This window comes from Penicillium concentricum (genome assembly GCF_028827145.1).
Source record: "Penicillium concentricum strain IBT 3081 chromosome Unknown utg000002l_segment0_segment0, whole genome shotgun sequence".
In the NCBI taxonomy this organism is placed as follows: domain Eukaryota; kingdom Fungi; phylum Ascomycota; class Eurotiomycetes; order Eurotiales; family Aspergillaceae; genus Penicillium; species Penicillium concentricum.
The window spans coordinates 5,272,618-5,299,831 of record NW_026622755.1 but is presented as its reverse complement, the minus strand read 5'-3'; the positions used below and the strand labels follow the sequence as shown (position 1 = coordinate 5,299,831).

General features: G+C 49.0%; 10 protein-coding genes across 10 annotated transcripts; 6 read left to right on the top strand and 4 right to left on the bottom strand.

Moving 5' to 3' along the window:
• Window positions 1-113: 113 nt before the first annotated feature.
• Window positions 114-1,741, bottom strand: N7517_005664 (Ytp1 family protein; the record flags this gene model as incomplete). The annotated part of the gene is made up of 5 exons (XM_056723394.1): window positions 114-364; window positions 427-556; window positions 610-1,440; window positions 1,504-1,581; window positions 1,628-1,741. The coding sequence occupies 5 exons, from the start codon at window positions 1,739-1,741 to the stop codon at window positions 114-116; spliced, it is 1,404 nt and encodes a 467-aa protein (XP_056579644.1).
• Window positions 1,742-2,140: 399 nt separating this feature from the next.
• N7517_005663 (SWI5/SAE3 family protein) lies at window positions 2,141-2,581 on the top strand (the record flags this gene model as incomplete). Its single annotated transcript, XM_056723393.1, has 3 exons — window positions 2,141-2,188; window positions 2,250-2,335; window positions 2,422-2,581. 3 exons carry the CDS (start codon window positions 2,141-2,143, stop codon window positions 2,579-2,581), a joined length of 294 nt encoding a protein of 97 aa, XP_056579643.1.
• A 373-nt stretch (window positions 2,582-2,954) lies between these two features.
• mdr1 (ABC multidrug transporter Mdr1) lies at window positions 2,955-6,950 on the bottom strand (the record flags this gene model as incomplete). The annotated part of the gene is made up of 1 exon (XM_056723392.1): window positions 2,955-6,950. The coding sequence occupies one exon, from the start codon at window positions 6,948-6,950 to the stop codon at window positions 2,955-2,957; it is 3,996 nt and encodes a 1,331-aa protein (XP_056579642.1).
• A 3,307-nt stretch (window positions 6,951-10,257) lies between these two features.
• On the top strand, window positions 10,258-10,581 carry N7517_005661 (uncharacterized protein; the record flags this gene model as incomplete). Its single annotated transcript, XM_056723391.1, has 2 exons — window positions 10,258-10,365; window positions 10,429-10,581. The coding sequence occupies 2 exons, from the start codon at window positions 10,258-10,260 to the stop codon at window positions 10,579-10,581; spliced, it is 261 nt and encodes an 86-aa protein (XP_056579641.1).
• A 246-nt stretch (window positions 10,582-10,827) lies between these two features.
• N7517_005660 (60S ribosomal eL39 domain-containing protein) lies at window positions 10,828-12,550 on the top strand (the record flags this gene model as incomplete). The annotated part of the gene is made up of 4 exons (XM_056723390.1): window positions 10,828-11,264; window positions 11,675-11,804; window positions 11,929-12,029; window positions 12,227-12,550. 4 exons carry the CDS (start codon window positions 10,828-10,830, stop codon window positions 12,273-12,275), a joined length of 717 nt encoding a protein of 238 aa, XP_056579640.1. The 3' UTR covers window positions 12,276-12,550.
• A 754-nt stretch (window positions 12,551-13,304) lies between these two features.
• Window positions 13,305-13,954, bottom strand: skpA (SCF ubiquitin ligase subunit skpA; the record flags this gene model as incomplete). The annotated part of the gene is made up of 4 exons (XM_056723389.1): window positions 13,305-13,478; window positions 13,530-13,697; window positions 13,761-13,846; window positions 13,906-13,954. The coding sequence occupies 4 exons, from the start codon at window positions 13,952-13,954 to the stop codon at window positions 13,305-13,307; spliced, it is 477 nt and encodes a 158-aa protein (XP_056579639.1).
• Window positions 13,955-14,860: 906 nt separating this feature from the next.
• On the top strand, window positions 14,861-16,730 carry smp3 (glycosylphosphatidylinositol-alpha 1,2 mannosyltransferase smp3; the record flags this gene model as incomplete). Its single annotated transcript, XM_056723388.1, has 4 exons — window positions 14,861-14,969; window positions 15,145-15,527; window positions 15,580-15,707; window positions 15,782-16,730. The coding sequence occupies 4 exons, from the start codon at window positions 14,861-14,863 to the stop codon at window positions 16,728-16,730; spliced, it is 1,569 nt and encodes a 522-aa protein (XP_056579638.1).
• A 1,006-nt stretch (window positions 16,731-17,736) lies between these two features.
• Window positions 17,737-19,254, bottom strand: N7517_005657 (putative UV excision repair protein (RadW); the record flags this gene model as incomplete). Its single annotated transcript, XM_056723387.1, has 7 exons — window positions 17,737-17,853; window positions 17,907-18,383; window positions 18,436-18,768; window positions 18,833-18,912; window positions 18,990-19,065; window positions 19,128-19,175; window positions 19,237-19,254. 7 exons carry the CDS (start codon window positions 19,252-19,254, stop codon window positions 17,737-17,739), a joined length of 1,149 nt encoding a protein of 382 aa, XP_056579637.1.
• A 1,562-nt stretch (window positions 19,255-20,816) lies between these two features.
• On the top strand, window positions 20,817-21,965 carry N7517_005656 (uncharacterized protein; the record flags this gene model as incomplete). Its single annotated transcript, XM_056723386.1, has 1 exon — window positions 20,817-21,965. The coding sequence occupies one exon, from the start codon at window positions 20,817-20,819 to the stop codon at window positions 21,963-21,965; it is 1,149 nt and encodes a 382-aa protein (XP_056579636.1).
• Window positions 21,966-23,779: 1,814 nt separating this feature from the next.
• Window positions 23,780-26,334, top strand: N7517_005655 (uncharacterized protein; the record flags this gene model as incomplete). The annotated part of the gene is made up of 4 exons (XM_056723385.1): window positions 23,780-23,867; window positions 23,920-25,346; window positions 25,402-25,506; window positions 25,558-26,334. The coding sequence occupies 4 exons, from the start codon at window positions 23,780-23,782 to the stop codon at window positions 26,332-26,334; spliced, it is 2,397 nt and encodes a 798-aa protein (XP_056579635.1).
• Window positions 26,335-27,214: the final 880 nt, after the last annotated feature.

Sequence of the window (27,214 nt, the reverse complement as noted above, 5' to 3'; positions counted from 1 at the left end):
ATTTAGAACCTGTAATGTTATTCGAACCGAACCCAACCCAACCCAGACGCCGTCACAATATCACAAAATGCACGATATGCTTCCAAAAGGAATCAACAAATCAACGCAAGGCCTCAATGATGGGCCTCTTCTTTTCCAAGTTCCTCATCACTGCTCTTCCGGGGTCCCATAGAAGGACCCTCCTCATCATCTGAAATCAAACCATGGAGCTCGAATGCCTCGGCATCTTGGATCTGCTGCGAGTTTGAGCGGGCACGACCATTCGGGTTCCCGTTGAGAGAGGAGTACGTAGGGCCGTCCTGGTTGGTGGACTCGGAGTTGGGCCAGGCGTGAACAGCGTAGATGTGGAGGAGGATGTTGACGACTGGAAGAGAAGAATGAGTGGATGTTATAGAAAGAAAATTGCGGATTGGGGAATCAACTTACAGAGGAAGACGATGAAAGCGACGCTGTAGAGGATCAAGACGTAGGCCACGTGGGTGACGCCTGCGTTGTGCAACATGAGCATCTGCTCCTCGGTGGCGCCCATGAAGAGGAAGCCGGAGGCATAGAGCAACTGCAAGAAACAAGTCAGTATTATGCTATACCACATCGACCGGAGAGACATACGAAGGGAGTCAGGTATTGGAAGCTGTTCGGCTCGGAGAGAGCAGGCTTGTCCTTGAGCACGAACGAGATCTCAATGATGCGCGTCAGACCCGCTGCCATCAGGGTATACCCGAAGAGGGAGTGGACCATAGTACTGATCATCAATTCCTGGGGGTGAGCGGACATGGCATAGCCAGTCATCAAGATGACCAAAGCGGGAATGATGTTACGCTTAGGGCGACCGCTGCGAGTCCGGCTAAGCCACATACCCAGCAGACCAGCACACCACCAAACAATTCCCATAGTGGTATGCTGGAGATCATTGTGAACCCAAGGGGTACCCCATCGGTGCTCGGTGAAAGTATTGACACAACCCCAAGCAGCGATGACGAGCGAATCGAAGAACTCCTGACTGCGTCCTGTACGACGCAACCAATACTGTCCGACAATCAAGAGGATAGTCAAGCAAATACCATACCCGATGAATGCAGAGCCCATAATGAAATGGGCCAGACACTGACCGAGATGATCACCGCGACAGAAGCCAAGCGCGGCAATACCACCGAATAGCATCTGCGCCCAACTGAGGACGGGCATGACTTTGCCGACGATACCGTGTGCCAGAACGAAGATCCATCGAATGCGAGCCTGGCCCGCCTTCTCCAGGTGCAGCTTGAGATACACTCCGAGGACAACTTGCGCGACGAGGAGTAGCATGAGCCAGTTTGCGACGGAGGCGTGCAGGTTCTTATCAAATTGGCGGCCTTTGTGGGCGTGACCGAGGAAGTAGGCGAGCACGGCGACTACAGTGCCGACGATTTGGACGGGGACGTGCCAACGGGAACGTATTATCTATTTTCATTTGTTAGAGATGGATGTGAGGGACGACTAAGGAAAAGGTGAAGGGACACATACTCCGAGAACCATTCCTGTTGGGAAGATCAAGCCAAATGCCAAACCCATGAGAATCATATGAGTCCATAGCGTTGAGTCCTGGAATCGTTAACTTTTTGTCAGACGGATTGGCGTAGGTACGTACGATAGGATCTTGGGAGATAGATTCGCCCTGAGGAACATTATCATGGCCGCCATGGGCTAGAGCCGTGGCAGCCAATACCAATAAAGTCCATAAGGACTCACGTAGAAATGCCATGTTGGAGTTGGGAGTTGAAAGGGAGAAGAGAACAGATGCGGATAACAGGTAAACCCAATCCGGAGGATCCGATGTGGGGACCGGCGGAGTCAGGGCAGTGTCTTTTTTTTTGATCTCCGAGTATTCTCAATTAGTTTAAGGGATTTATTTATTTAGTTACTTGTAGTTATTCAATTAGTATTTAGCTATTAACAATTTTAATAACAATATTAGAATAAAACCTACCCCAAAATCAGGGACACGCAAAAAGCCTTGAACTGGATTATTCAGCCATTGCTGTGATTGGTCAGGACTATATAATTCTGGGGTACAATCGTAGATGGATTAGAACTTCAATACTCTCCCATTTTACATCTCACATATCACACAAATGCACATGCACCTAATTACAAAAAAATCATGGATCCAGCCAAAGAACTCAAGTCCTACAAAGACCAGCAACGAATAGTACGTCCCCCAGTATCCCCCCCCCCTCTGCACCCACCTGTGTAGCACTAACACGCCGCAGGCCGCTCTTCGCGCTTCGATTGCAAGTCTAGAAGCCAAGCACGCGCGACTCGAAACTGATCTAACTGCAGTGAATGCCCAGCTCATGTAAATATTCCCCAATCCCCGCAATTGCATGCAGGATATACAGGATCCACATTGCATTTTGCATCTCTAACCACAGCTTATTCCAGTGGCAATCCCCATGACACGTGCAAACGCTATACCCAGCTCTTGCATGAGTACAATGATATCAAGGATGTTGGGCAAGGGTTGATGGGACTTCTTGCTGAAGCGAGGGGTGTGAGACAGGTTGAGGTGGAGAAGGAGTTTGGGGTTTCAGAAGAAGATTGAAGGGCTACATTGCAAGGGCTCTACTGATTGAAATGACATGAAATTATTTAAAGGGGTTGACGGAGTGGATGGAGTTTGGAGCGAAATCGGACAGCGTTGAATTGACATTCATTGTATTCATTCATCTATTCCTACACCCCTAAGGGATGTTTTTTTAAGTTTTTCACTTTTTCACGGGGAGACATGGACCCCGGCTTTCCGAGTCTTCGCCGCTGACAATAAATAATCTATCACAAGAAGAGGGAAGATTGAAAAGACATGTGAGAAGGGAGATTGGTGGTGAGGTGTAGAGAAATGGTGAGGGATATGAGGTACAATCAAGAAAGAAGAGGGTATGGTACATTAAAAAAAAATATAAAAAAAGCAAAGAGAACTAAGCGGACCTGCCAAGGGACTGGAGGTTGACCAGCTCAAAGTAGCGACCCTTGTTGCGCAAGAGCTCAGTGTGAGTACCGCTCTCAACAATCTTGCCTTGATCGAAGACATAGATGATATCGGCCTTTTGAATGGTACTGAGACGGTGAGCAACGGCGATAGTGGTACGACCGCGGGCAGCAGCGTCCAGAGCGGCCTGGACGACCTTCTCAGACTCGGAGTCGAGGGCCGAAGTGGCTTCATCCAGGAGCAAGATCTTGGGGTTGCGAAGAAGGGCACGGGCAATGGCGACACGCTGCTTTTGGCCACCGGACAACATGCCTCCCTTGCTGCCGACAACGGTGCTGAAACCCTCGGGGAGAGACATGATGAAGTCGTAGATGTTGGCGTCCTTGCAGACCTGTACCAGCTCCTCCTCGGTAGGGTCCTCGTTGGGGCTACCGAGCAAGATGTTCTCCTTGATGCTACCTTGGTAGAGAGTGGGCTCCTGGCTGACTAGCGCGAGGTGGCTGCGGTAGGAATTGACATTGAGGTCGGCAATGTTCTTGCCATCCACGTAGACACCACCGGAAAGGGCATCGTAGAAACGCTCGAGAAGGGCAATGGTGGTACTCTTGCCGCATCCGCTAGGTCCGACAAGGGCAATGTACTGGCCAGGCTTGACGGTAAGGTTCAGACCGCGGAGCACGGGCTGCTCGGGACGGGTAGGATAGCGGAAGTGCACATCCTTGAACTCAATTGTTCCATCGCAGTGGGCCAAATTCTCGCCCTCTTCAGACCATGTATCAATAGTGGGCCGACGTTCGAACAGCTTAAGGAACTCGGCAGCGGCGTTCTTGGCCTTGCCCATGTCTGGGGAGAAGGAGAAAACTGTGCCGGCAGATTGGGCACCAAACAAGATTTCACTGAAGCAGACGAAGAAGCGGAAAGTGTCGTATTCGTGGTGGCCGAGCAGGGTTCCACCATACCAGAAGCCGAGGGCGACACAGAAGAAGACCAAGGCCTGGGAAGCTGCATACAAGGACGACGACTTGATTACCGAGATCAAGCTTGTGCGGCCCTGGCGATCGAGTTGAGCGTGATAGTATGCCCAGACATCGTTCTCACGGGTAAGCGAAGCCACAGTGCGAATGGCAGATGTAGCCTCGCAGGCGTAGCTGGCTGATCCTTCGTAGGCTTTCTTGGAACGTGCCTGGAACGCGGCAAGCATGTAAAAGCGGTAGAAGCCACAGCCGAGAAGAATAGGAACGACAGAGATGCAAACAAGGGCAAGCTTCCATCCGAAAGCAAGCGCGATCACAATGGCAGCGATGAGAGTGGTCGAAGTCATGAGAATTGTTCCAAGAGTTTGACCACTGATACCGGCCAAGTGCTTGGTTTCGGTCGAGAGGAAAGAGGTCAAAGCGCCGGTGCTATTCTCCTCGCGATCGAAGAAGTTGATATCCTGTCGGAGCATGACTCGGAAAGCCTTGCCGCGGGCCTTGCGGATCAATCTCTCGGAGCTGAACGCGAAGGCGATACCGTGAACGGAGAAAGTGATGATTTGGACAATACCAACAATAAAGAACATCAGTGACCAAAAGTTGGCATCTGATCTCAGCTTGGCATACTGGTCTTTGGGCAGGGAAAGTGAGCTGATGGCTTTGGCATACAAGAAAGCTTGAGTGGGTTGACCACAGCCGGCAAGAATCGAGAAGCAAAGACCGATGCCCATGTACAACCGCTCTTCCTTGTTGAACGAGCCGATAAACTTGATCAGAGTCAAAAGTGAGTACTTGTTGCCGCCTTCAGCAATCTTCTGCGCGAGAACAACACTGGACACGGACTTGCGAGACTCCTGGCGCTGCATGGCTTCCTGGAATGTTTCGCCCTCACCCTTCACACCGGTTGAGCCACTAGCAATTGACTTGACACGTGCGATGTGAGACTTGGTCATCTGGTCGATACTATCCTCATCCTCATCCACGTCCAAAGCCTCTGTGTCCTTCTCCTCATTGATGCGCTGGGCCTCGACGAGCTTGTAGTAAGGGCCGTCATGCTCAGTCAGTTGGTCGTGAGAGCCCTGCTCAACAATGGATCCGTTGACGAAGACAACAATGTTATGAGCAGCCTTGATAGTGGAGAGACGATGGGCAATGACAATGGTGGTGCGGCCCTCAGCAGCGCGATCAAGCGCTGCCTGGACGACACCCTCGGACTTGGTATCCAGGGCGGAAGTGGCTTCATCCAGAAGCAGAATCTTGGGGTCGCTGACCATAGCACGAGCGATGGCGATACGTTGCTTCTGGCCTCCAGACAGCAAGAATCCACGCTGGCCGACGTTGGTTTCGTAACCTTCGGGGAGAGCAATAACAAAGTCGTGAGCATTGGCCATCTTGGCGGCATTCTCAATGAGCTCCTTGATCTTTTCCTCGGACTCATGCTCGAAGCGTGTTCCAATCAGACCGTGGCGAATGTTCTGGTAGATGGTTGTGCCGAACAGAACAGGTTCCTGGCTGACCAGCGAGATCTGCTGGCGAAGCCATCGCAGGTTGAGAGTCTGGATGTCATGGCCGTCCAAGAACACCTGACCACCAACGGGAAGATAGAACCGCTCGACGAGACCGACGACAGTACTCTTGCCAGAGCCTGAAGGGCCGACCAATGCGGTAGCCTTACCAGCAGGCATGGTGAGGGAAACGTCCTGCATGATTGTAACTTCGGGACGGGAGGGATAGATGTGTTTCACATTGCGGAACTCGATGTGACCCTCGACGTGGTCCAGGATGATGCCTTCATCGGAAGTAGGGTCTAGCGGGGATACACGGTCGATGGTCGCAAAGATCTTGGTAGCGGCAGCCACCGCATTAGTAAAAGCCGAGGCGTTGGGGCTGACATTGCCCAGGGAGAAAGATCCGATAAGAATAGCCATCAAGATGGTCAAAACGTGTCCGACATCCACCTTACCCTGCACCAGGAATTGGGAGCCCATCCAGAATCCGAGGCCGTAGTTCATGAACATGAGTCCGAACATGACACCGACCATCACGGCGAGACTCATTTGCAGGCGCATACCCCAGCGCTCTGCGTGAAGCAAGTGAGACTCGTACTGATTCGCAAGCTTGTCCTGAGTCCCGAATGCGGTCGCATTGCGGATCGAGCTGATGACTTCCTCTGCGACAGTTCCACCGGCACCGGCGCTTTCCAGGGAAAGCTTGCCGTACTTGATGATCAATCTGGAACCTCCACCCATGATCAAGACCAGCGCCACCATAGTGGAAGTACATATACCGGCCAAGGGGGCATACTTGATGTATGCGATGATGAAAGCAGTCACGAAAGTGGCGACGGCAGTTAAGGTCAAGCCGACCTTTTCGGAGACACCATCCTGGATGAGGTTGGTGTCGGCTGTGATACGGGTAGTGACTTCACCTGCACCAAGCTTGTCGAAGTAGGCGATGTTCTGGCGCAGGATAGCTTCGAGGTAGTGCTCTCGAATCTTCTGAGTGACATGCTCTCCGGCGTAGATGAAGCCAACGGTGCTGACGTAGATGGTGACGAACTCTCCGATACCGAGGTAGATAAAGTACAAGACATTCTTGACCAACTGGCTGTAGAAATCATCGTAGGAGATGGTACGCAGCATCACCTTTTGGAAAACTGTAGCTAAGGAACCAAAGAGAATGGTGAAGAGGGGCAAAGCAGCACCGGCGGCGATGGCGCAGAGTGCGCTAACGACCAGGATGAGTATATCTGTGTGGGAGGCATAGCGGAAGAGACCAAAGTAGGAGATATTGACGAGAGGCGCATCCAGCTGTCGTTTCAGGATATCCTTTTCATGCTCGGGCAAGTGAGCATAGAGCGCATCATCGTCTTCGGCGACTGGAGTCTTGGTTTCGTGTTTTGTTGAGGTGGAAGCGGAGTCGGAATCACGCTTGTCGCTGGGCTTCTCGTTAAGCGGAGGGTCCTCTACCACCTTTTCAACGGCCGTCACACCCTCCTCGGGCTGCTGCATATTGAGATTTGGGGGTTTGGATCTTTACATGGGTTGAAAATGAGGATTGGGTCTGAAAAGGGATTTGAAGAGATGAATGAAGGAGGTAGAAATAATTAAGAAATAGTAAGGGATAGAAGAAAATTAAAGATTAATGATCGAGAACAAAGGGGGTCTAAATAATGATCTTGTTAGATTTCTTCTTACTTATGGGGGTTTTTTTTCCTCCGTGTCGGGTACCCCAAACTCCGACATCTCTTATGCACATTTCTCTGGATCTTACTCCGTACTAGTACACATGTAGTAAATGGAGATTGTTCTTTGACATTCCTATCTTACATTCCCCGATGTCATCCCTCGTTCAAGGCCGTTTGCTTGACGCAGGTCCGGTATGATTGGCGCATGCAAATCCTATTATGCCTAACGCACGGAGTCCGTCTACCGTATCTACCTTGAAAGAATCATGACGCAAAACACGAACACGGATGATTGAGTCATAACCAGTCATGATCAATGCCAATTCGACCGAATTTTGATCCGAGTCAGAGGTTTTTAAAGTAATATTTAACCCCAACGGGACCCCGACCCTTTATACAGATTACATACGCTACTTTATATGCGATTTTATTCGTCGGCCAGTTTCATGTCCGATGTCCGATGTCTGAGCTTCGACGCTTTGACTGTCTCAGGCCTTTGGGGGTCAAAATCATATTTTTCTTTGTTTCTCGCTTGCCGGAAGAGGAAATAATTAGCAGTAATTTGGAACTAGCTAACATATTTTATTTCGATAATTCTAAAGATCCATGCCCGTAGACCTAGTTACCTAGTCTATGATGATATAATAATATATAGATTAGGCAACCCTCTTTGGAACCTTGCCACGCGTACTATATCGTACCTGCCTAGACGTATGTCGAAGCCAAAATGCTGCCTGGCCCTGTACAGAAATCTAAAGCACGGATGCTTCGACCTCGTGGATCCCTAGGAAAATCCCGAAATGGATTGTCAACCGAGCTATGCGCTCTATCCTTCGGGCTTCAAAGCCAGGCTCATCGTTTCAGACCAATATCATGTCTCCAAAACTACATGAGCACTTTTCATCCTCGATCTCATTCGAGGGCTTTCTAATTGACAGAAAGGTCAAAATATCAAATTTGGTTCATGTAGTCACAGCTATTATTTCCTTACTATTGGAATGTGTTTCTATGATACAATGTGTTCCGAAAACTATATGCATCATAAAAGAGTCCACAGTCTGAATGAAATGACAAAATAGGCCCCCAACTTCCAAGGGGCCTTGCTGCAATGCGACAGCCGCGAAAGGTCGTACAGAACAGATAGGGCCGGGTCGGGGCGGGCTTCAACCTCCAGGGCTGCTTATGGAGTGCCGAAGTAAGCTTCCAAGGTTGGAAGGTCTACCTATCCATGAATTTCTATGACTGAGAATATCCGTGGACGCTTGCTCGGCACTCCGTAGCAGGAACAGTTCAAAGGGGAGGCATGATATTCATTCCGCTCCGCTAAAACTAGGAGAAAGACACCAGCCCATGGCACAATCCAGGCCACGGGAGGGTCACGAAAATAGAACCATCAGAAGATATCCAGGCGGGTAAGGTAGCTTTCACGTTTGAGAGACCACGAAGCACAACGCCATGCTAACTGCTATCAGAGTAAGTACTTACTCCAAGGCCGCTTATATCCAAGGGAACAGATTCCTTACATACCATGCTCACTGGTAATAGGCGCCTTGATCAAGCGGGAGCGGCGTTTGCTCGGGCCATAGCTTTAGGATCCCAGCCTTTGCTGCCGCAACTTGGGATTCGTTTGTGAGGAGTCGAATTTTAGAAAAGAGATTGAGCTGGTCGGTGGTCCAGCATCTGCACCCGACGCCATTCATGTCAAATTCGTATCTGTGACGTCCATGCTAGATAATTTGGTCATAAACGTACCCAACTGAGAGCCCCGGTACGATATCAAGCTCGAACCGCGCTTCGACTCCCCTGGAAAACAGATATTTCAATTTCAAAATCACCAAGTTGGCTTTGGAGCCTCCCTGAAGGACAGAGCTCGGCTCAGTGTGACTTGTTTGACAATCCACCCGAACGGATGTTGTAGAAGATTTCACAAGGTGGAAGCACCAGTGGTTCGTACCACCTTGCTTTCGATGTGGCACGGCGATAACATAGTGTACTGGTAGAGCCAATATCTCGGCCTGACGGTATGCAGGAACAAAGTGAACCAAGCGAAAGTTCGGCGTGATCAAGACGAATCTGTATATCGATATCAGTATCGACACAGGCTAAGAACAGCAGGGTAACTCTCACTCACGGCAAGCTGATAGGCAGTAGCTGATTTAAAGTTGACCAGGAAGTGCAACTCAAGTGCGACACTGGAAGCAGAGAAGAAGATGATATGAGGAGAAGGTGATCTGAAGAGAAGGTGATCTAAGGGAACCTACGAGGGGAAGGACCTACGAAGGAAAGAGCCCGGTGATATGGCTAAAATGTGACCATCTTACGTCTAGAGAGGCTGACATCAACTGGTGTGGTCTACAAAGATCCAGGATCCCCGGCCAAACACTCATTCTCATAACCACGACAGCGGAGAGGAGCCGTGCATGTAAATTAAAGTGACTGAGCTAGTTAACAGGGCGCAATGGGCGAGCACAGGACACTAGTTAGTGTGTGGTAGCAACCTGATAGGAAGTCCCAACCCCTTGCAAGCTCAGACTCGGCTTGTTCCAGATGCAAAGGGAAACGTTTGACCATCAAGAAAGCAAGTTGCAAGCTAATCAACGTTAGCAAGATAATAACGAGACCACACTAGGATTCTCATAAAACACTCTTGTAAACGGCATATAATTGAGAGCCTTTCCACCAAAAATCCGTCATTGCACTCCAGGATCCAATGTTGATATAAGAGCACTCAATGTGCTAAATCAGTTTCTCCTACACTGATAGTTTTTCTGCGATAAGAAAATATACATAGAAGGCCTTGCAGGGATTATTACCGCTAGCTACGATGTAGATAGTAATCTTGGAAGCGTCTCACACGTGAAGTGGAGGAGCATTTACTTTGTAGTCAAATATCCATGCTATAGTATATGTAGTACCTCGATCATACCTATAGGCTACATATACATACATACGTTTGCCAAGACGATCGGCAGAAGTTTGCCTAAGGTGTCAAGCCCATCCAAACTGTGACTGGAGGTTCCTGTCGCAGTTGACCATTTACTAGTATAATCATCATAAAAGTGAATAAACTTAAGTAACTAAAAAATCTTTGATTATGTTTAAGGTTGTCACGTGCTCCATATCTACATAAGATGGAGGTCACCTTCAGCTTTTCCCCAGGTAATCAGGGAGACTCCACAATAATCACCCCTACGCCCTCGTCTGCTACAATGGTGCCACTGTTATGTCCAATCTGCAATGTATGTGATGCCTACCTGTTACCCAAGGACTCCAGGGCACTCTACTGACAGTCTCACTTACAGCCCCACAGCCGTGAGTCGGATGGAGACTTCCCGTTAAACGGAAAGGACCTTGATTCCGTCACAGACGAAACTCTGTCAACCCTTCTTGAGTCTGCCCCTGTGCTCCATGACCTTGGCGACACAAAGTTGTACGACTCTCGCAGCATTTGGTGATGAAATGCGGCGGCAGTGTCTTACCGTGCGAAGCAAAGATGCTCAACCTCATTGCCTCTTAAACCAGCATTCGAGCTCCACGAGTCCATCGCTCATTCCAAGTCGAAGATAAGACGCAAATTTCGCCACAAAGGGATATATTGTGATGGATTCCATCGTAGGCCAACCCCTCGATCAGTGTTGGACCAGCCTACCCCACGACAAACAACAGCAAATCGCTATGCAGGTTGCTGACATGATCAAGAGATGCAGTCTGTTACAATTGTGCAGCCTGGTCCCCTCAGTGGTGGGCCATTCCGTGGCCGGTTCTTCACAGATTATAGCGCCGGTCCATTCAAAGACACTACGGAACTTCAAGGCTGGTTTTACCATAAGCTTGAGATCTGTAAGCGCGTGAACAAATGTCCTAAAGATATCCCACCATTTCAATTTAGCAAATTTGTCATTACTCATCACGACATCAGTCCTCGAATCCTGATCCTGGACCAGAATGGAGAAGTATGGTTGATTGACTGGGCAGATTCCGATGCATATCCCCCTGCATTTGAAAGTGCTGCGCTATTGGCTCAGCAGGCTTTTACTTGCTTCAATGAAGCAGTTCTGTCTCTTAATCCACGGTTTCCTGAGGAAGAACACCAACTTGATTCTATTACATATGGGTTGATTACTGCGGCATTAGCCTAGTGAGCTCTTTTATGAATCTGCTTATCTCTGTGCTATGATCGTTCTATTGCTCCAGATATGTAAATAGCTGATGATGAATTATGAAAGTCCATACGGGAATTGCTAGTTCCTTGACAGGTTTATCCACAGCTTACGAGCTTCCAAAGTAAGGTCTCCAAGCTATCTTGCTTTTGTACATAGTACTAAAAACAGGGCATTGCGGTTGTGTAGTACCTCGACTGTATAATAATTTTGATAGCTATCCGAGACAGGCACTGGTATAAAAGATGGATTGATGAATGTACATCGTATACTGGACTGTATAGTTGTATGAGATTGTACAGCACATGGACACTTATAGAGCCAGACCCACTTTGCGGATCTTTGCCCGATACGTAATTTGTTCTTGCCTTGCAGCCTCAGGCCACAGTCCCACATCACCTGACCCAACCGAAGCGAAGCCAAGCCCTGCCGCACACAAACCATCCACATCCGAAGGTCGACCACTTCATCCGTCCATCCAACAAGCTCGCCGTCGCGATCAACCCTTCAAGATGCCGGTATGTTAACCACCCTATTCACGCCATCCTCGAAAAATACATTCGCCATCGTCGCCGTCCCCCTCCACAGTCAGACCTCTGAAAAATTGAAAAACAAAATTTTAACCCGTCATTTTCCACACAGAGCAACAAGACCTTCCGCACCAAGCAAAAGCTTGCCAAAGCTCAGCGTCAGAACCGCCCCATCCCCCAGTGGATCCGTCTGCGCACCGGCAACACCATCAGGTAAATCGCACCGTTCGAGATTCAAATTCATTATATCCGAGTCCGCCATTTGTGGGAAGAGTGATCCGGAAACGCGCGAGAGGAACGGCAAATACACATAACCATCCACCCGCCGACCGCACGAACCCACGAATGGAGGAACAGACAGGAATTACGCAACCGGATCGAACATTGGCTGATTACAATCTGAATAATAGATACAACGCCAAGCGCCGACACTGGCGTAAGTCGACCCTGAAGGTCTAAGCGGACCCTCAGTATTCGCAACCCTCCGTCCGGCCATTCTCAAAAGCCCCAGTTCAGCTCGCGATGTCATATGGCAACCGAAGTGTGTCTGTGCGGGGTGGTTCAAGGGTTTTTGATTATTTCGAAACCCTTTTCATGATGTGACGCCCACAACCGAATTTCGAACAACATGCCTTCACCATGAACTTGAGAGCGCTAGTGGATGTGGAACTACTCTTGAGTGCAATTGCAAACAAAAATTCAAAAATTCAATCTTGATCCGGGTCTTGCTTGGGTTGTGCCTATCTTTTTTTTTTCTTAATCTTCCAATGGGTCGTCATTCCTCCACGGTTCCGAGTGGGGATATGATGGATTTTTAACACGCCTAATTTATTCGATATGGATGGCAGGCCCGGGTTATGTTTGCAAAAGGTTTTGTTGGTGTTGGGGGCTGATTGTCTTCTTGCTGGGGGCGGGCTTGTAGGACTGGTGAGGCGGGGGATTTTCTTTTTTGATACAAAATCTGATTGAATCGAATTGAATGTCCTTTTGCCTACTTTTGGGATATTCATGATGGCTGTAGATTTTGATTGGGGCATTGCCTGGGGGACATTTCTATGTCGTCTGTTCCTGATCGTGGTGTTACTATTCGTATCACGCTTTGTAGTACATGCTTGGATCTGCGTTTTAGATATGCTAGATGTTTCTTACAACTTGGCATTTGTCGTCATAGAAATATGAGCAGGGGCCCGTTTTACGACCCCGCTATCTAATGCTACTTGGTTCAGGAGGAACTTGTACCCAATGCCATTGGCAAAGCTAGTGATTTTTTGCAAATCATATGAAATAACCATGGTAGCAAAATAGCAAAAATAAACGCCCCAAAAAATCATCACCCTGCTAGACATAAGGGCTATGCTGCACATCGTGTAAACAGCCGAGAGGATATCATTTCCTGTTTTAGAAAGGACAACAGACAAAAAAACCACCATTTAACGGCTAGAGTAGAAATGTCAGCGTGATTCTATCAAAGGATACCGTTGTAGCAACTTACTCCTCAGCCCACTCGTTCTCGCGGCGGATCTGATCTTCCTCCTCGGGAGTGAAGTCGTTTTGAATGTTGAAGGTCTTGCGGATCTCCTCTGGGGACTTGCCCTTGATCATGTTGGCGACGGTCTTGCAGCCGACGTCAAGGAGAGCCTTAATATCCAAGTAGTTGGCGGCCTAGGAGCAGTCAGTATATGCGCCTGGAGTAAGTCTGAAAACGGAACGTACGAGGATGATCTCGAAGAGCATCTCCTGATCCACCTGCATGAACTTCTGATCCCACTCATCAATGTCGGTGGTCTTGCGACGGTTGTCGTCGTCATCGCTGGCGCTGGGAGGGTCATTCTTGTGGTGTTCGCACCACTCGATGACCTTCTTGAGAACGGCCTCGTTAACCTAACAGAGAGGTGTAAGCATATCTCCTGGATGTTGATCCTTTTTTTCCAGGTATATACTCACGTTGGGGATGGGAATAGCCTCTCCAGAGTCGCCAAGATCCTCAAGCATGTTCTTGATCAAGACGGAGCGCTCAGCAGTGGTACGCTCTGTTCAAAAAACTATTAGCGCCACTCGCGGTAGCAACCTGCGTGGAAAGGCTGCTTACCAACAGAGATATCCACTCCATCGGAGCTGGTAAGGGTGATGGCGCTCATGTTTAATGACGTTCAAGATGGAATCTAATGTTCAGTGAAATTAGCCTTGTTAGTCACTTTGGATAGTGCGGGGTGGTTGAGTGGTGGGGACGTTACTGTGCAATAAAAGTGTAGTGGATTTATTGGGTGCAAGTAATCAGGTCTTCAAAGTTGGTATGAAGAAAGTTGTCGACAGTTGAATTGACGAGGACGTAACGAGTAGATGACGGGTGGTGAGGTTTAAAGAGGTTCTGGGTTATCAAAGGCGGTCGGTCGACGGGTATAGGGAATAAGGCCAACAAGGCTCCAAATCAGCCCCCACGCCTTAGTTCCTACAGTTGCCTAAAATATACAGATTATCTTTGACTCATTGTTTGCTTCAACTCAGAAACTGTCCAGAAATGTACTAGTAGCCTATTATCTTCAAGGCTAACAGTTGGAAACCTAGGATGCTGCCTGCAAGCCCTGGCTTGAACTCCGCGCCAGAACTGACGACGGCCAAAGCTATTCAAATATATCAAGTTCGACCTCCGATGCTCAAACAAGATGTGTTTAATTGCAACTAGGTCATTTTGGGCAAACTATGTGGGTTATATCATTGGAAGATTGTCGATCTATCAACTGCACTGTCTTAGAGTTACTCCGTACATTGATACATTGGTACTGTGTACGCCGTATGCGAGATGTATACGAATCAACAGTTATATCAATCACATTAACAAAGATTTTGATGTATACGGAGTATAATATCCAATTAGGTAGATCTGAATTTCTCGCATAATCCCCACCGCTCCAGTTTACCGCTTAACGCGAGTGATATCATCGCCTAATACGCGTTTACTTTACTTTTCTCTTAGCTCCCTTCCACTCCTTTTCCTCTTTTTTATTTACATTCATTTTATTTTCAATAATGTCCCTGGCTCAACCATGTGGCGTCGAACATATTTACTATTATTGGTGATTCGCGTGTACTTCGCGCTCTCGCCGAGCTATCTACATCCCGATGAGAATTTCCAAGGCCCAGAGCTTTTTGCAGGTGTGTTTAACTGTCCAATTATCATCCGATTAGTCGCAATCATACCGCGACTGCGCAAACGCGTGGAAATCTTTGCCATTTTTTCCAAAAGAAAAATACAACAGCGCAAGTCGCGGGACTGCCGGATCCCCTATACGAAGGGGAAAACAATATTGACTAGATCACCAAAATGCAGGTCGCACATTCTCATTTCCTTCGAAGCTACCATGGGAGTTCACCGTTGAACATCCCATTCGCAGCATATTCCCACTATGGGCGATCTACGAGCTTCCAATGAGCCTCTTGAAATGGTTCTATACCGAGACCGGGTCGGGCAACCCCCCACCCCACTTGGTTTACTATGCGTTGCGCGGTGGAATGTTCCTGTTGAGTTTTGTACTGGAGGACTGGGCGATCTATGAACTAGTGCCTTCCCCGCGTCATCGGCGCGCGATGGTGGTGCTGGTGGCCTCGTCGTATGTCACCTGGACATATCAGACGCACACATTCTCCAACAGCCTCGAGACCCTGTTGGTTGCCTGGGGGCTGGTTCTGATTCGGCGCATTGTTGACAATAAGGTGAGAGAGATGAAGCTTAAAAGCACATAATTCACACTAACTATACTCCCAGCGACACACGTCCTTCTTCTCCAACGCCCTGCTCGCCTTCATCGCCGTGCTGGGCGTCTTCAACCGCATCACCTTCCCGGCTTTCCTTTTATTCCCAGGCCTGCAATTGCTGCCTCAGTTCATTCGCAAGTATGACAATCTCTATACACTTTATCTCCACCTCATCAACCAATACACATATACTAACCCCGCATCTGCACCAGGCCACTCTCGCTCGCAGCATTCCTTCTTTTTGGCCTCCTCTTTTCCTTCGTCGCAGTCTACACAGACACAACCTTCTACCGGCCGACAGCATCCCTCCTTAGCACCTTCCGCAACCCCATAATTACCCCTCTCAACAACCTGCTCTATAACACAGACACTTCCAACCTCGCCCAGCACGGCCTCCACCCCCATCACCAACACTTCACCGCAAACCTCTTCCAACTCCTCGGCCCAGCCTACATAGCAATGCTAGCCTCCCTCTTTAACTGGCCACTGGTGGTACCATACTGGATGCGCAATGTGCGCGCCCTATCCGCGCTCTCCGCAACGATGCTTCTCTCCCTCTTCCCGCACCAAGAACCACGCTTCCTCCTCCCAGCTGTGCCCCTCCTCCTCAGTTGTGTCCCCATGCTCCGCTCCCGCCTCCTCCTCGTCGTGTGGGTCATATTCAACGCAGCCATGGGCTTCCTTATGGGCGTGTACCACCAAGGCGGCGTCGTCCCCACGCAGCTAGCAATGCGCGACATTGTCACGTCCAGCACTATACACCACATACCCTCCGCGACTGTGTTCTGGTGGAAGACATACTCACCGCCGCTGTGGCTTCTCGGTGGGGACAACCACTCCACGGAGATCCAGACAATGGATCTCATGGGGATGTCAGGTGTGGAGATGATGATTCAGCTGGAGGAGGTTGTACCCAGCTGCTCGAACCCATCTTCTGTGTTCCTAGTCGCGCCTATATCAGCCGCTTTCCTAGACCCATACGACGTGTCTGCGCGTCAGAGCCAAGATCTGAACTTACAGCTCTATCCACTTTGGTCGTACCGCAAACACCTCAACTTGGATGACATGGACATTGGCGAAGACGGGATCCTGCCGACCCTGAAACGGGTTGTTGGGCGTCGTGGGCTGGGTGTTTGGTCTGTGCGGAGATCTTGCAAATAATCTTCTGCTTTTGCATGTGCATGGACGTACTATCTTCATGGATGGGGCGTTGTATTTTGTTCATCTTCGGTATTTGGGAAGTATATTCTCATTTGGATATGGACTGCAATATCTCTTTTCTTTTTCTCTGGATATTTTCGGTGCATTTTAGGGTTACTGGGTCCATAAGATACCTTTTGCATTGGGGATGGGCGTCGAGTTGGTATCTTTGGGGTTCTAGTCTATTTGTACTTACCTCTACCCATATGTAAGTAGTACTGGTCCAATTTATTTATTGACTTTTCATTCCTGTCTAGGCTGGTCAGCTGGTATGATCTATCATAGGGGAAATAGACATCAACAAGACATATATAAAGAGGATCTCAGGAGACACGCAAAAATACCTGTCCACGGACCATAAAAGGGATATCCGATAAGGAGCGATAAGGGCTATACAGATCAAGACAGTATTGAGAGGCCTCGGCACGACATACAAGTAACTAGAAATGCTGTGTGGGGATATATTACTCTGAGGATTTGGGCCTGGCGGCTCCAAGTCCCGAGTGGATATAGACTTCTCCAATCATGCAGATATATACATTCCATTCGCAGGTCATCTGCACATGTCTACCTGCATATAAAATGCGCGTGACCACCAATGAAAACCACACCATTCCAGATGACCATATCCAAGTTCGCCACCTATCCCTACAGTCTTACACAAACTACTCACATACTCTATATGTAAGCGAACAGGTCCCATTTTGCCCATTAAGGTAAATACATAACAGGCGTGATGGGGGAGAGGGAGAATCCGGGATGGAAAGAAGCCAAGTCCATACTCAGCAAGCAGAAACTCAGAGACGCCAAGCTGAGCACTGATTCGTATTCATAGAAAGGGATCCGGAGTGAGGAGAGATGGGAATCAATTCAAACAGCAGCATGCTTGGTATTCATCATAGAACATAACGTTAAAGGGGAGAAGTATGGGAGGAAGAAAAGAAGTCGAGAGAGAACATTGGATTCTCTACTGCTCATCCTCATCAGGCTGATCGAAGAGGAAGTTGGCGGCGAGGTCCTCGTTCTTGTCGCAGGCAAAGTAGGCCTGGATGACGGAATCGCGGGGGAAGCCCAGAGTGCACAGCTAGTTGTGGATTAGTTATAAAATTATGAGATAGAAGGGAGGTCTCAACATACACGCTCAATGGCATCGCGCTCTTCTTCCGTAACCGAGATAGCCTGTGCGCCGGGTGGGAGAGCACCCTCCTCGTCCTCGAGTTCCTCGCCTAGAAGCTGCAGGAATTGATCGGAGTTCTGTCCGATCATTGATGCAATCTGAGGATTCCCAGCGGCGACCTGTTGCAGGATGGGCTCGAGCATGTGAGGCTGCTGTTGGACAAGCTGACGAAGCTGTTGGAAATGGGGGTTGCTGCGGAGAAACTCCAGGCTGCCGAGAGCTTCGCCACCAGCGGCACCGGCACCAGCGCCGGCACCAGCAGCACCGCGAGACCGGCCACCACCTTCACCGCCGGCCTGAGCGGCAGCTTCGAAGAGGTTCAGGTGCGGCTCATCGCCACCGGAAGGAGCGGCGGGAGCAGCAGGGGCAGCACCGGTAGGGGCTGGCTCCGAGGCTTGTCGCTGTTGTTGTTGTTCCTGGATGTTATCGGGGATACCCTGTCACGATCATTAGCAAAGATTCAAGGTGTAACTTCCAACAAAAGCTTACGGTCAGAAGGTATTCGATGGCACGGTCAGGATTGTAGAATGCAGCGCGCATGGCACGGTCGATATCAGTGCGTGCGAATCCCATTGCCTCCATCTGGACAACCGCTCCCTCAGCAGCAGAGCCCATGGTGAGAGCGGAAGGATCTCCGAAGGCAGGACCGCTCGATGGAGCTGGAGTCGCACCGGCCGGGGAGGGGGTCGCGGGGATGGCAGAAGGGGGAGGCGCAGAGGCAGCATGAGGAGCCGCGGGAGCAGCGGGTGTTGACACAGGAGCTCGGGCAGCTGGGGTCGAGGGAACTTGTGAGGAAGCGGTGGAGGCGGCGGCCTTGGGTTGCTGAGCATCAATCCATTAGTTTGGGCTCGGTCATCGGAACTCATAGACAAGGTTTATCCCATACCTTTGAAGGCAAGCACACTAGGAAGTCCTTCTCTTGGATGTTGTAAGATTCGACTGTCTTGTCATCCTGAAGGATCTTTCCTACAAAGAGAAAAAAGCGATGGTTAGCCACAGCACCGTGGATGGAGAATTTGTCTATCAGGAGAGGAAATACGAACCGGAGTAGATGACCTTCATGCGCTCTGCCTCATATTCGCCTTTCTCTTGGGCGATTTTGACCTTGACCTCGCGAACCTAAATAGATGAGCCCCGCACTCGATGACGCTGCCTAGTTGTAGCAAAGGGAACAAACGTACAGTCTCAGAAGGTTCGACATCGATAACAAACTTCTCCTGCTTCAGGTCCTGTGGTCGATGATTGTCAGCAATCTGTGGTTGTGAGAGCCCCGAAGGCAAGATTTCGTACCTTGAAAGTGAGCTTCATTTTGCCGCTTTTAAGTAAAACCAGTGAGAAAAGGGGCAGGGAGAATATATGGCGGATTGGGATAGGAGAAAGAAGGAGTAGTTGATGTAAAGGATCCTCTCAGCGATAAAGTCGAAGAAAAGTCGAAGAGAATGAAAAGAAAGTAGGAGGGGAGTATTCAGAGTGACGACGATAGCAAACGAGTACGGTGACCGCCTTCGGATTTACCGCCACTATCCTCTCTACCAGACAACTTCTCAGGGCAACTTTCAACATTTTCAAAGATCTTGATATTAATTAGGCTATTATTGTTGTTTTTGTGCACAGCTCACTCTCCATACGGTGCACATATGCCTATAGAATGGGTTCAGGTCTACCTACCCGATTTGATTCCAAGCTAGTTGCCTGTTGGCGCCTCGATGACAACATCTCAGACAGACATCGAGAGTCAATAGGCCGGAGATGCAGATCTGTGTCCAACTTGGGTCCCCAGATGGTATTACCATTGGAGAAAGAATCCTCAGCACTTTGAACTCCTATATAACCCAGTATTAAGCGCCACTATTGCCTCGCAAGTAAGTAGCACGGACGTTGTACATTGCACATATTGTACCCACACAAGATGATGCATATGTGAAATCCACAAAATACACAATCTATTAATTAAATTTGACAAATTATATCAATTGCATGCGTCAAATGTCTTCACGCAACATTGAAGAAATTGACCGAATCACAGGTAGACAATCCAAACTATATACTCCATACATCCTGCACGACAGGTCATGATATCCCGTCTACTCGGTATAGAATATGGATCTATAAAATCTACGAAGTACACAAATACAAAGTGCAATTTTGAATTTGCCTGAACTTACACTATACTTAGCTCTGGTCTAACCGAAATCCAGCGGAGATTTTCCCTTGCAAGGGGGAGAGAGATACATCACATCCGGTCTACACTACTGGGATCGAGAGAAGATCCGCCACCAGACTGATGGATCAGATAAATAGCGCCATTGTTAGTGAGATTTACCAAATTATCGGATTGCAAGGTTTCTACTCTGCATGACGGGTCTAGACTGGCAGGGCCCTACCCCAGAATTAGGCCCAATCGCTTCGCCTCAATGGAAAGGCGACAATTGCCAATATCCACACACATTATGCATCTCCAGCGGGATCTCTCTGTCTCAGCCAATCGATATTATCCTTGTCAAGCCGATTCTTATCTGTAGACTCTAACCATCATGCCGGAAGGATGGATCAGGCCGATCTCTGGGAAAAATCGACAGGTTGAGACGGGCAGCTTCCCCGATATACTTTTAAGCCACGCTGAGATCCGCATCGCCCGTCCCGTGTTGCAACCCTCCAGGGCTCTCTACACATGCCCAACTCATAAATATGAACATCTTTCCTCTCATGAAGTCGGCAGATTCCTTCACATTCATTGCGTGCATTGGATAAACGTCTTGGATTGGCAGTCTGCCAACATTTGACATCCACACACTCTCTTACTCTCATACCCTCTTTTGATATACTTCCAGGCCATTCTTTCGTCAAGTCTTTTTCTCTTTTCCATTATCATGTCTCGCCTATCTTACTCACTGGCGGCAGCCTCCTTGCTCACAACATTCATTGTCACCATTCTTAATGGTATCTGTTACGCAACCTCAAAAGCCTCGCCTGATGTGGCCTCGACTATCCTAAGTGCAGTGAGCGTCGTGGCTTTGATTGCCCTCGGTCTGCTGCACCACCAAAGTATACAAACCAGCCGCCGACAATTGATCTATTCCGCCGGTGGATATCTACTTATTGCCGCTGCGGCATCTGCTGGAACAATAGCAAAGAGTCCTCAAGCCTCGGTATTTGTGGTTCGTTCTGTGTTCTGGGCACTATCAGTGTTCGCACAAGGCCTGTACTGCGGATTCTTTGCCACGACACTAGCCCAGGAGAAACCCAATCCTGAATGGCCGCGTGCCTACTCCCAAGAGCTCAAGGATATCCCGCAAACCCCAAATTATCTTCCATCCCCTCCTCTAGTGTGCGATTTGTCCGATCTATTCGAGCCTAAAAGATCCTCACTTCGCAAATTCCCTCGGCGGTCCAGCCGCTACTCAGACGCAACACTCTGTCCTTCAAGCACAAAGGAAGGGAAAAACGCCTCCATCGACACGACATCATCTACCCACAGTTCACCAAGCCCATCCCCAACACAGGATAGAAGGCCAGACACGTTCCCAGACCGGGACACTCGCCCCTTCCTTCAAGGTACCCACAGCATCCGCAGCATGCCTAGCCTGCGCCGCAACACACCAACCGCACTCTCTTTAGACAGTCTAGTACACCCATCAATGCCCTCACCAACAGCATCAACAATCCGCCTCGACTCCCCAACACAGTCCGGCTCCAACAGCTCAACGTGGGAATACAACCCATTCGGTGAGGACAACATCCACCCTCTCTTTCGATCAACAAGCCCCTGTCCATCTCCAACCTTTGCCCCGGGCACAATGGTAAAAGCCTCACCGAGCGCGGGGCAGACCCTTACAGCGGGGACGATCACGCGCATGAGATCTGCCCGCTCCCTCCGTGACCAGGCGATGCGTTCGCCTTCCCCGCTGCCAGAGTCGGAGGAGACACTCCGCCCTAGGATGACTCCGACTCGAGGTAGTTTTGTGCATTCGCCTTCTGAGAAAAGATATGACTTGAACGAATCCCCTTATGAAAAGTGATTGATCTACCGTTTGGTACATCGTGATCTGCATGACTTGCAATGTTTTCTTTTTTTCTTCTGACTTTTTTGCTTTTTTTTGTACATGATGGGTGGATGATTGGATATCCATACTTTTTGTGTAAATAGGGAATGGATGGTATAATTGGATATTTTTGAAATGAGTTGTGGTTGCATATATGAGCGGTGAATATACAGTATATATTGGAGTGGTGTAGCAATGTGCTTAATTTACCATTTATATTTTCTTGTTAAATGGATTGGATGATACTTGGAAGTCTCTTGAAATGTTTTTACTCTATACTGAGTTGACTTTCCATGTTATTCATACTAGATAGCCCTGTGGCAAAAAAGAAAGGCTTTATATACGATAGTAGTCACTAAGGACAATTCTTTAATATTGAAGATATTACAAAATAGTACTGCATACTGCATACTCTGTAGTATATTCCTGGAAATGCTCATAATCATTGTGTTAGCCAATAACATTGATTGTACTGTACATTGCAAGTCCGCATGCGTTGTTACTCCTGGACTAAGTGGGTCCGTATATTTTTTTCTGTAGGGAGGATAGTATAGATAGTTAGAATATAGGATAGAATATAGAATAGAATATAGAAGAGAATATAGAACAAAGAATATAATATTATACTGAATATGAATACGTATATGCACAAGGCAGAGAGAAGACAGACAATATAAGCCATCTAGACACGTAGACTAATCATCCAAATACTCCCAAATACTCCGGTACTTGTGTGCCGGAAGTGGCTGGGGGATCGGAGATACACATATGGGGTACATGACAGTAGTATACACTTATTCCTAGGCAGAAGTTAGAGAGGTGAATAAGTCTATTCAAGGTTGAATGCTATATTGTGCTATTGTGGCTATTCCCGAGCCTCCGCCGAGCGGAAAAATCGATCTGAATAGACAGACGAATAGAGCTAAGAATAAGAACAATGCTTTGGTAGAATAGATTTGAATAGAGAATTTGAAAGTGATTAGATTGTTATGTTATAGACCGTTATATATTGGGAAGAATCCAAGGTTCAGCTTCTCCCATAATCAACTTGTTTTGACCTTTTCCCTTTCTTCTTCTCTTCTACCTCGACTCTTTTTTTCCTTTCTCCATCTTCTCTCTACTTTTCGACTTCTACTTTTCTACTTTCAAGTTTCTTAATCATTTTCATATTCTCGTGTCCCTTGTGACTTCTACACCTGTTCTGCTTCTATTTTACCCTGTTCTCCCCCGTTTTTTTTTACTTGGCCCCGTTTCCCCATCCACCCGGTCAAATCCTGCAGTAGATCTCTGCCTTTTTCCTTTTTTACTTCGCATCTTTTTCCCTTATCCATCGCTTTGGTAAGTGATTCATGAATCTTTTGAGGCGTTTATCCTCTCCCCCTTGCAATTCCCCCCCCACACTTTATTTTCCCCTAAAACCCTGTCTCCTTGATCTTGGCTTCTTTGGACTGGGACCTCTGAACCTTTGAGATCTTTTGGGATCTTTAGGATTCTTGATCTTCTGATCTGAACTTTGATCGCGTGTTTTATGTCTACTTCGCGCTTTTCCCTGCCAAGCCTTTTTTCCACTGCTACCAACAGTGACGTTTCCTTTCTGCATTTGGTCAATTCGCGTGTACTTTTTTTTCCCTTTTTCTACTACCATTTTCCCCCTTTGAACTGTATTCATGAAACGTTCTTGAAATTTTGATGTCTTCTTCGATCTATTCAACTTTCCCTCCCTGATTTCCCCCCTTGCTGTCACTGGATTTTCCCCTGTTCAAAAACTGATTTTCCTCAAGACAACAGCGATGGTGGGAAGAAGGAAAAATCGCGCGGCTGCACAGCCTGTTGCCCGGACTCCTAGTATTTCTACGCGATCTGGGCGAACTGCACAAGGTAAGTTCATACAGGTTTGCCCTATCGGTCCAATCTCTGACCCTATGTATAGATACCATTGCAATTCCCACTACTCGTGGAAGAGGTCGAGGCCGAGGACGTGGTCGCGGCCGTGGCCGCGCCAGTCTCCCTGGTCGTCTTCCTTCTGAATCACCAAGCGGACCAGAAGTTCGCTCGCGTATCATCAAATTCAAAATTCCTTCACTCAAACTAATTCAACAAGCTGATTCGGATGATCTCCATGAGGAAAATGAGAGCGCAAACGCCAGTGCGGTCTCACAAAATCCAGAGACCCCTCGCACTCGGCGTCCTCGGCATCCTCGGACTGTTCCTGAGTCTTCGCGGACCACCCGGCAGTCAGCAAGACTGAAGCCGGATGGCGATGACCTTTATGAAGAAGATGTCTCGCCAACCAAGGTCGTTGATAATCAAATCACCGAGCCAGATGATGACATGGACTCTCACCACTATGATGAGGGATTCAAGTCCGAACCTCCCTTTCAAAAAACTTCTCATTCCCCTGAACCTCGCATGGTTGCTTCAGCCCCCGTGTCGCCTGGAGCTACCCAAATTGACCATGATGCCATGGTTGATGAAATGAACAATAACATCAACGATATCTCTGATCCAGCCAAAGCAAAGGCTGAGGAAATTCCCGTCGGGCAAAGTCCCAATATCTCACAGATTGAACAAGCGCCATTCAGTGCGGTGTCTTCACCCCGACTTGCGCGCAAGCGGAAGTCACTTGAACTGCAAAATGAAAACCCGGATATTGATTCCGAGGATACTATGAACAAAAAGTTGCGAATTGACGAGACTGAACTCGAAGAGACTCCAGAGAGCCACTTCCAAAATGGCATGGAGCTTGATACCCAAAATGAAACATCTCCCGAGGACATCCCTATTCCTTCAGAAGAATTCGACCCCCCTGCTTACAACCCTACCGTTCGAGGAGGCCGTGGAGGTCGAGGAGCCCGTGGCGGCCGCGGTCGAGGACGTGGCCGGGGCCGTGGTCGCGGAAGCCGCGGTGGCTTCGTCGGCCCAATTCGACCTGCAGCAGTTACCAAGTCTCGAGGTGGTCGAGGACGTGGCCGTGCCAGGGCCACCATTATCAGACGTGGCAAGAAAATCGAAGACGAGATCTGGGACGTCGCTGAAAATTGGCGTGGTCCCACCCCATCGCCTACTCCAGAATCCATGCCGACAAAAACTCGCCAGGAAGAAATGTCTGCGCTGTTCAAGAAGGTTGGACAAGCGCAACATATTGCGCTGAGTTTCATGGCCGAGCAGAACATGAATAGGCTTGCTCGCGAGAAAAATGTTCACAAAGAATGTCCTGAATTCGATCAAGTCCAGCGGGATCTGGATAGATACGAACAAAAGGCAGTTGAGAGAGTGAGCAACGAGTACAAGGCGAACACTGAGTTGGAGACTCGGAAGTATGAGGGCAATGTTCACATCATCAAAAACACCTCAAATGTAAGTTTGGATCTAATTTGTCTTATCATTGAAAGATTCTAACTCGTGGAAACAGCTACTCATCGAGCAAGTTCAAGAGGAAATGCTTACAATGCTCATGGGCAAGATGATGGCCCTGATCCAGGGCCGCAGGGTGGCCGAGGATGATGAGCACACCGAAGTAAGTACTCCGAAGACATCTCAAACGAGTATGCAGCTAATCAGTCTCCAGTACGACACATCGGACTCAGAACAATCCGTGAAGCAATTCCTTTTCCGAGACGGCGAGACGGCGGTAAGACAGGTAGAGCGTGGATTTGCAGCCGAAGCAGTTCGAGACCCGGAGGGGGCAGTTGACTTTGTGGCAGCGGAGGAGGGGTGGGATGAATTCGTCCAGAGGGTACGGATGGGCCGCTTGAACGAGGAGATCGCACCAACAGAAATCACCGACGAAGATGCTCTGCGAACCTGCGCCAAGGATGCCTTCGGCAGCATGCTTCATGCAGCCACCTTTATCAAGGAGCAAGAGGCGGCTGGCAAGGTCGACAGCTATGATGGCGCCGCAGATTTCCCAGTGCACCCACGAGCACTTTCCATTCTGGCAGATGCGGCTCTGACCGAGCCCCTGCCCCAACATCTTCCAATGATGCGTACCGACCCCGGTACCCATCACCGTGCTCTCCTCCCTCAGCCCACCCACGCCCACCCTGGGCCCCCTCCCTCCTCCCTCCACGGCCACGGGCCAACGGACCCGCGGTCCTTCATTCTCCCACGGCCCACCCCAACCCAGCAGCCGCGGCGCCTTCTCCCCGCCCGCCAGCAGCTGGGGTTGGGAATGGGCCTGCCGGACCCGTTCGCAATGAACGGGCCGCCGCAGCTGCCCCCCTCCCCCGGGCTCGAACTTCGCGCGTCTGCCCCTGCCAGGCTACATGCCCCAGGGCCACGCGCCCTCCCTGTACTTCCCGCCGCCGCCCGGATCGCACCCCCGCCCCCGCCGCGCGGGTACTAGACCCGCCGGCTTGTACCAAGATGTTTGTGTAGCGTTCCCCGCAGTTGATACCAATTCTTTTTTTGTACGTTTAGTTCCGATGCCCTCCCCCCTGAGTGGGGATAGGGGGGAGGGCATTAAAATGAATAGATTATTTCTTTGAATTGATTTCTGTAATGGTAGAGTAAGTGATGAGATATGTGAATATCAAAACAATCAAATTCAATTCAAATTGAAAGTACAAGTGAGTAGCAAGTAAGTAGTTAGCATGTGAGCAGTGATAGATAGTCAAATCAAGATATAGTCATGTGAGAGAAGCCCCAATAAGAGAGATGCTAGAAGAAATCCTCGATAGGACGTTCTTTCCGTTTGAATGTGCTCGATGTGAGCGCACCGCATGTCAGAAGGTCGGCGAGGGAAACCTCTACCGTGCCGCATCTCATCCTCACCTTCCATCTCTTCTCACCTCTTTCGCTTCTTCTACCCTTTCCATCTCTTCAATCGGGAAGGAGCCAGCCGTGCTATCATAACTGACACAACCACTCCAGCGCAGCTGACTATCAAGTTCATTGGATAACGGGAAGAAATCACCGGCCTGATCCCTCAAAATGACTTGGACTCATCCTCATCGGACGTCTCATTCTAGAGACTGCTTATGAAAGTCTTCAGAGTACATACCTCGGTATGCTCGTCATATTCAACCACTCCACAGCCCTATATAAGTACAATCCAAATCAACCCCGAGACGAAGCCGATCCACCAACGACTTCGAGGATGGACTCCCCCACTCTATCCGACCGACCTCATGTCTCATGAGAAAAAGGGAGGTTTCCGCCATTGAGACGGAAGTATGTCCTCGGCAACATCTGACATCAATCAGATATAGCTCTACAGATCAACA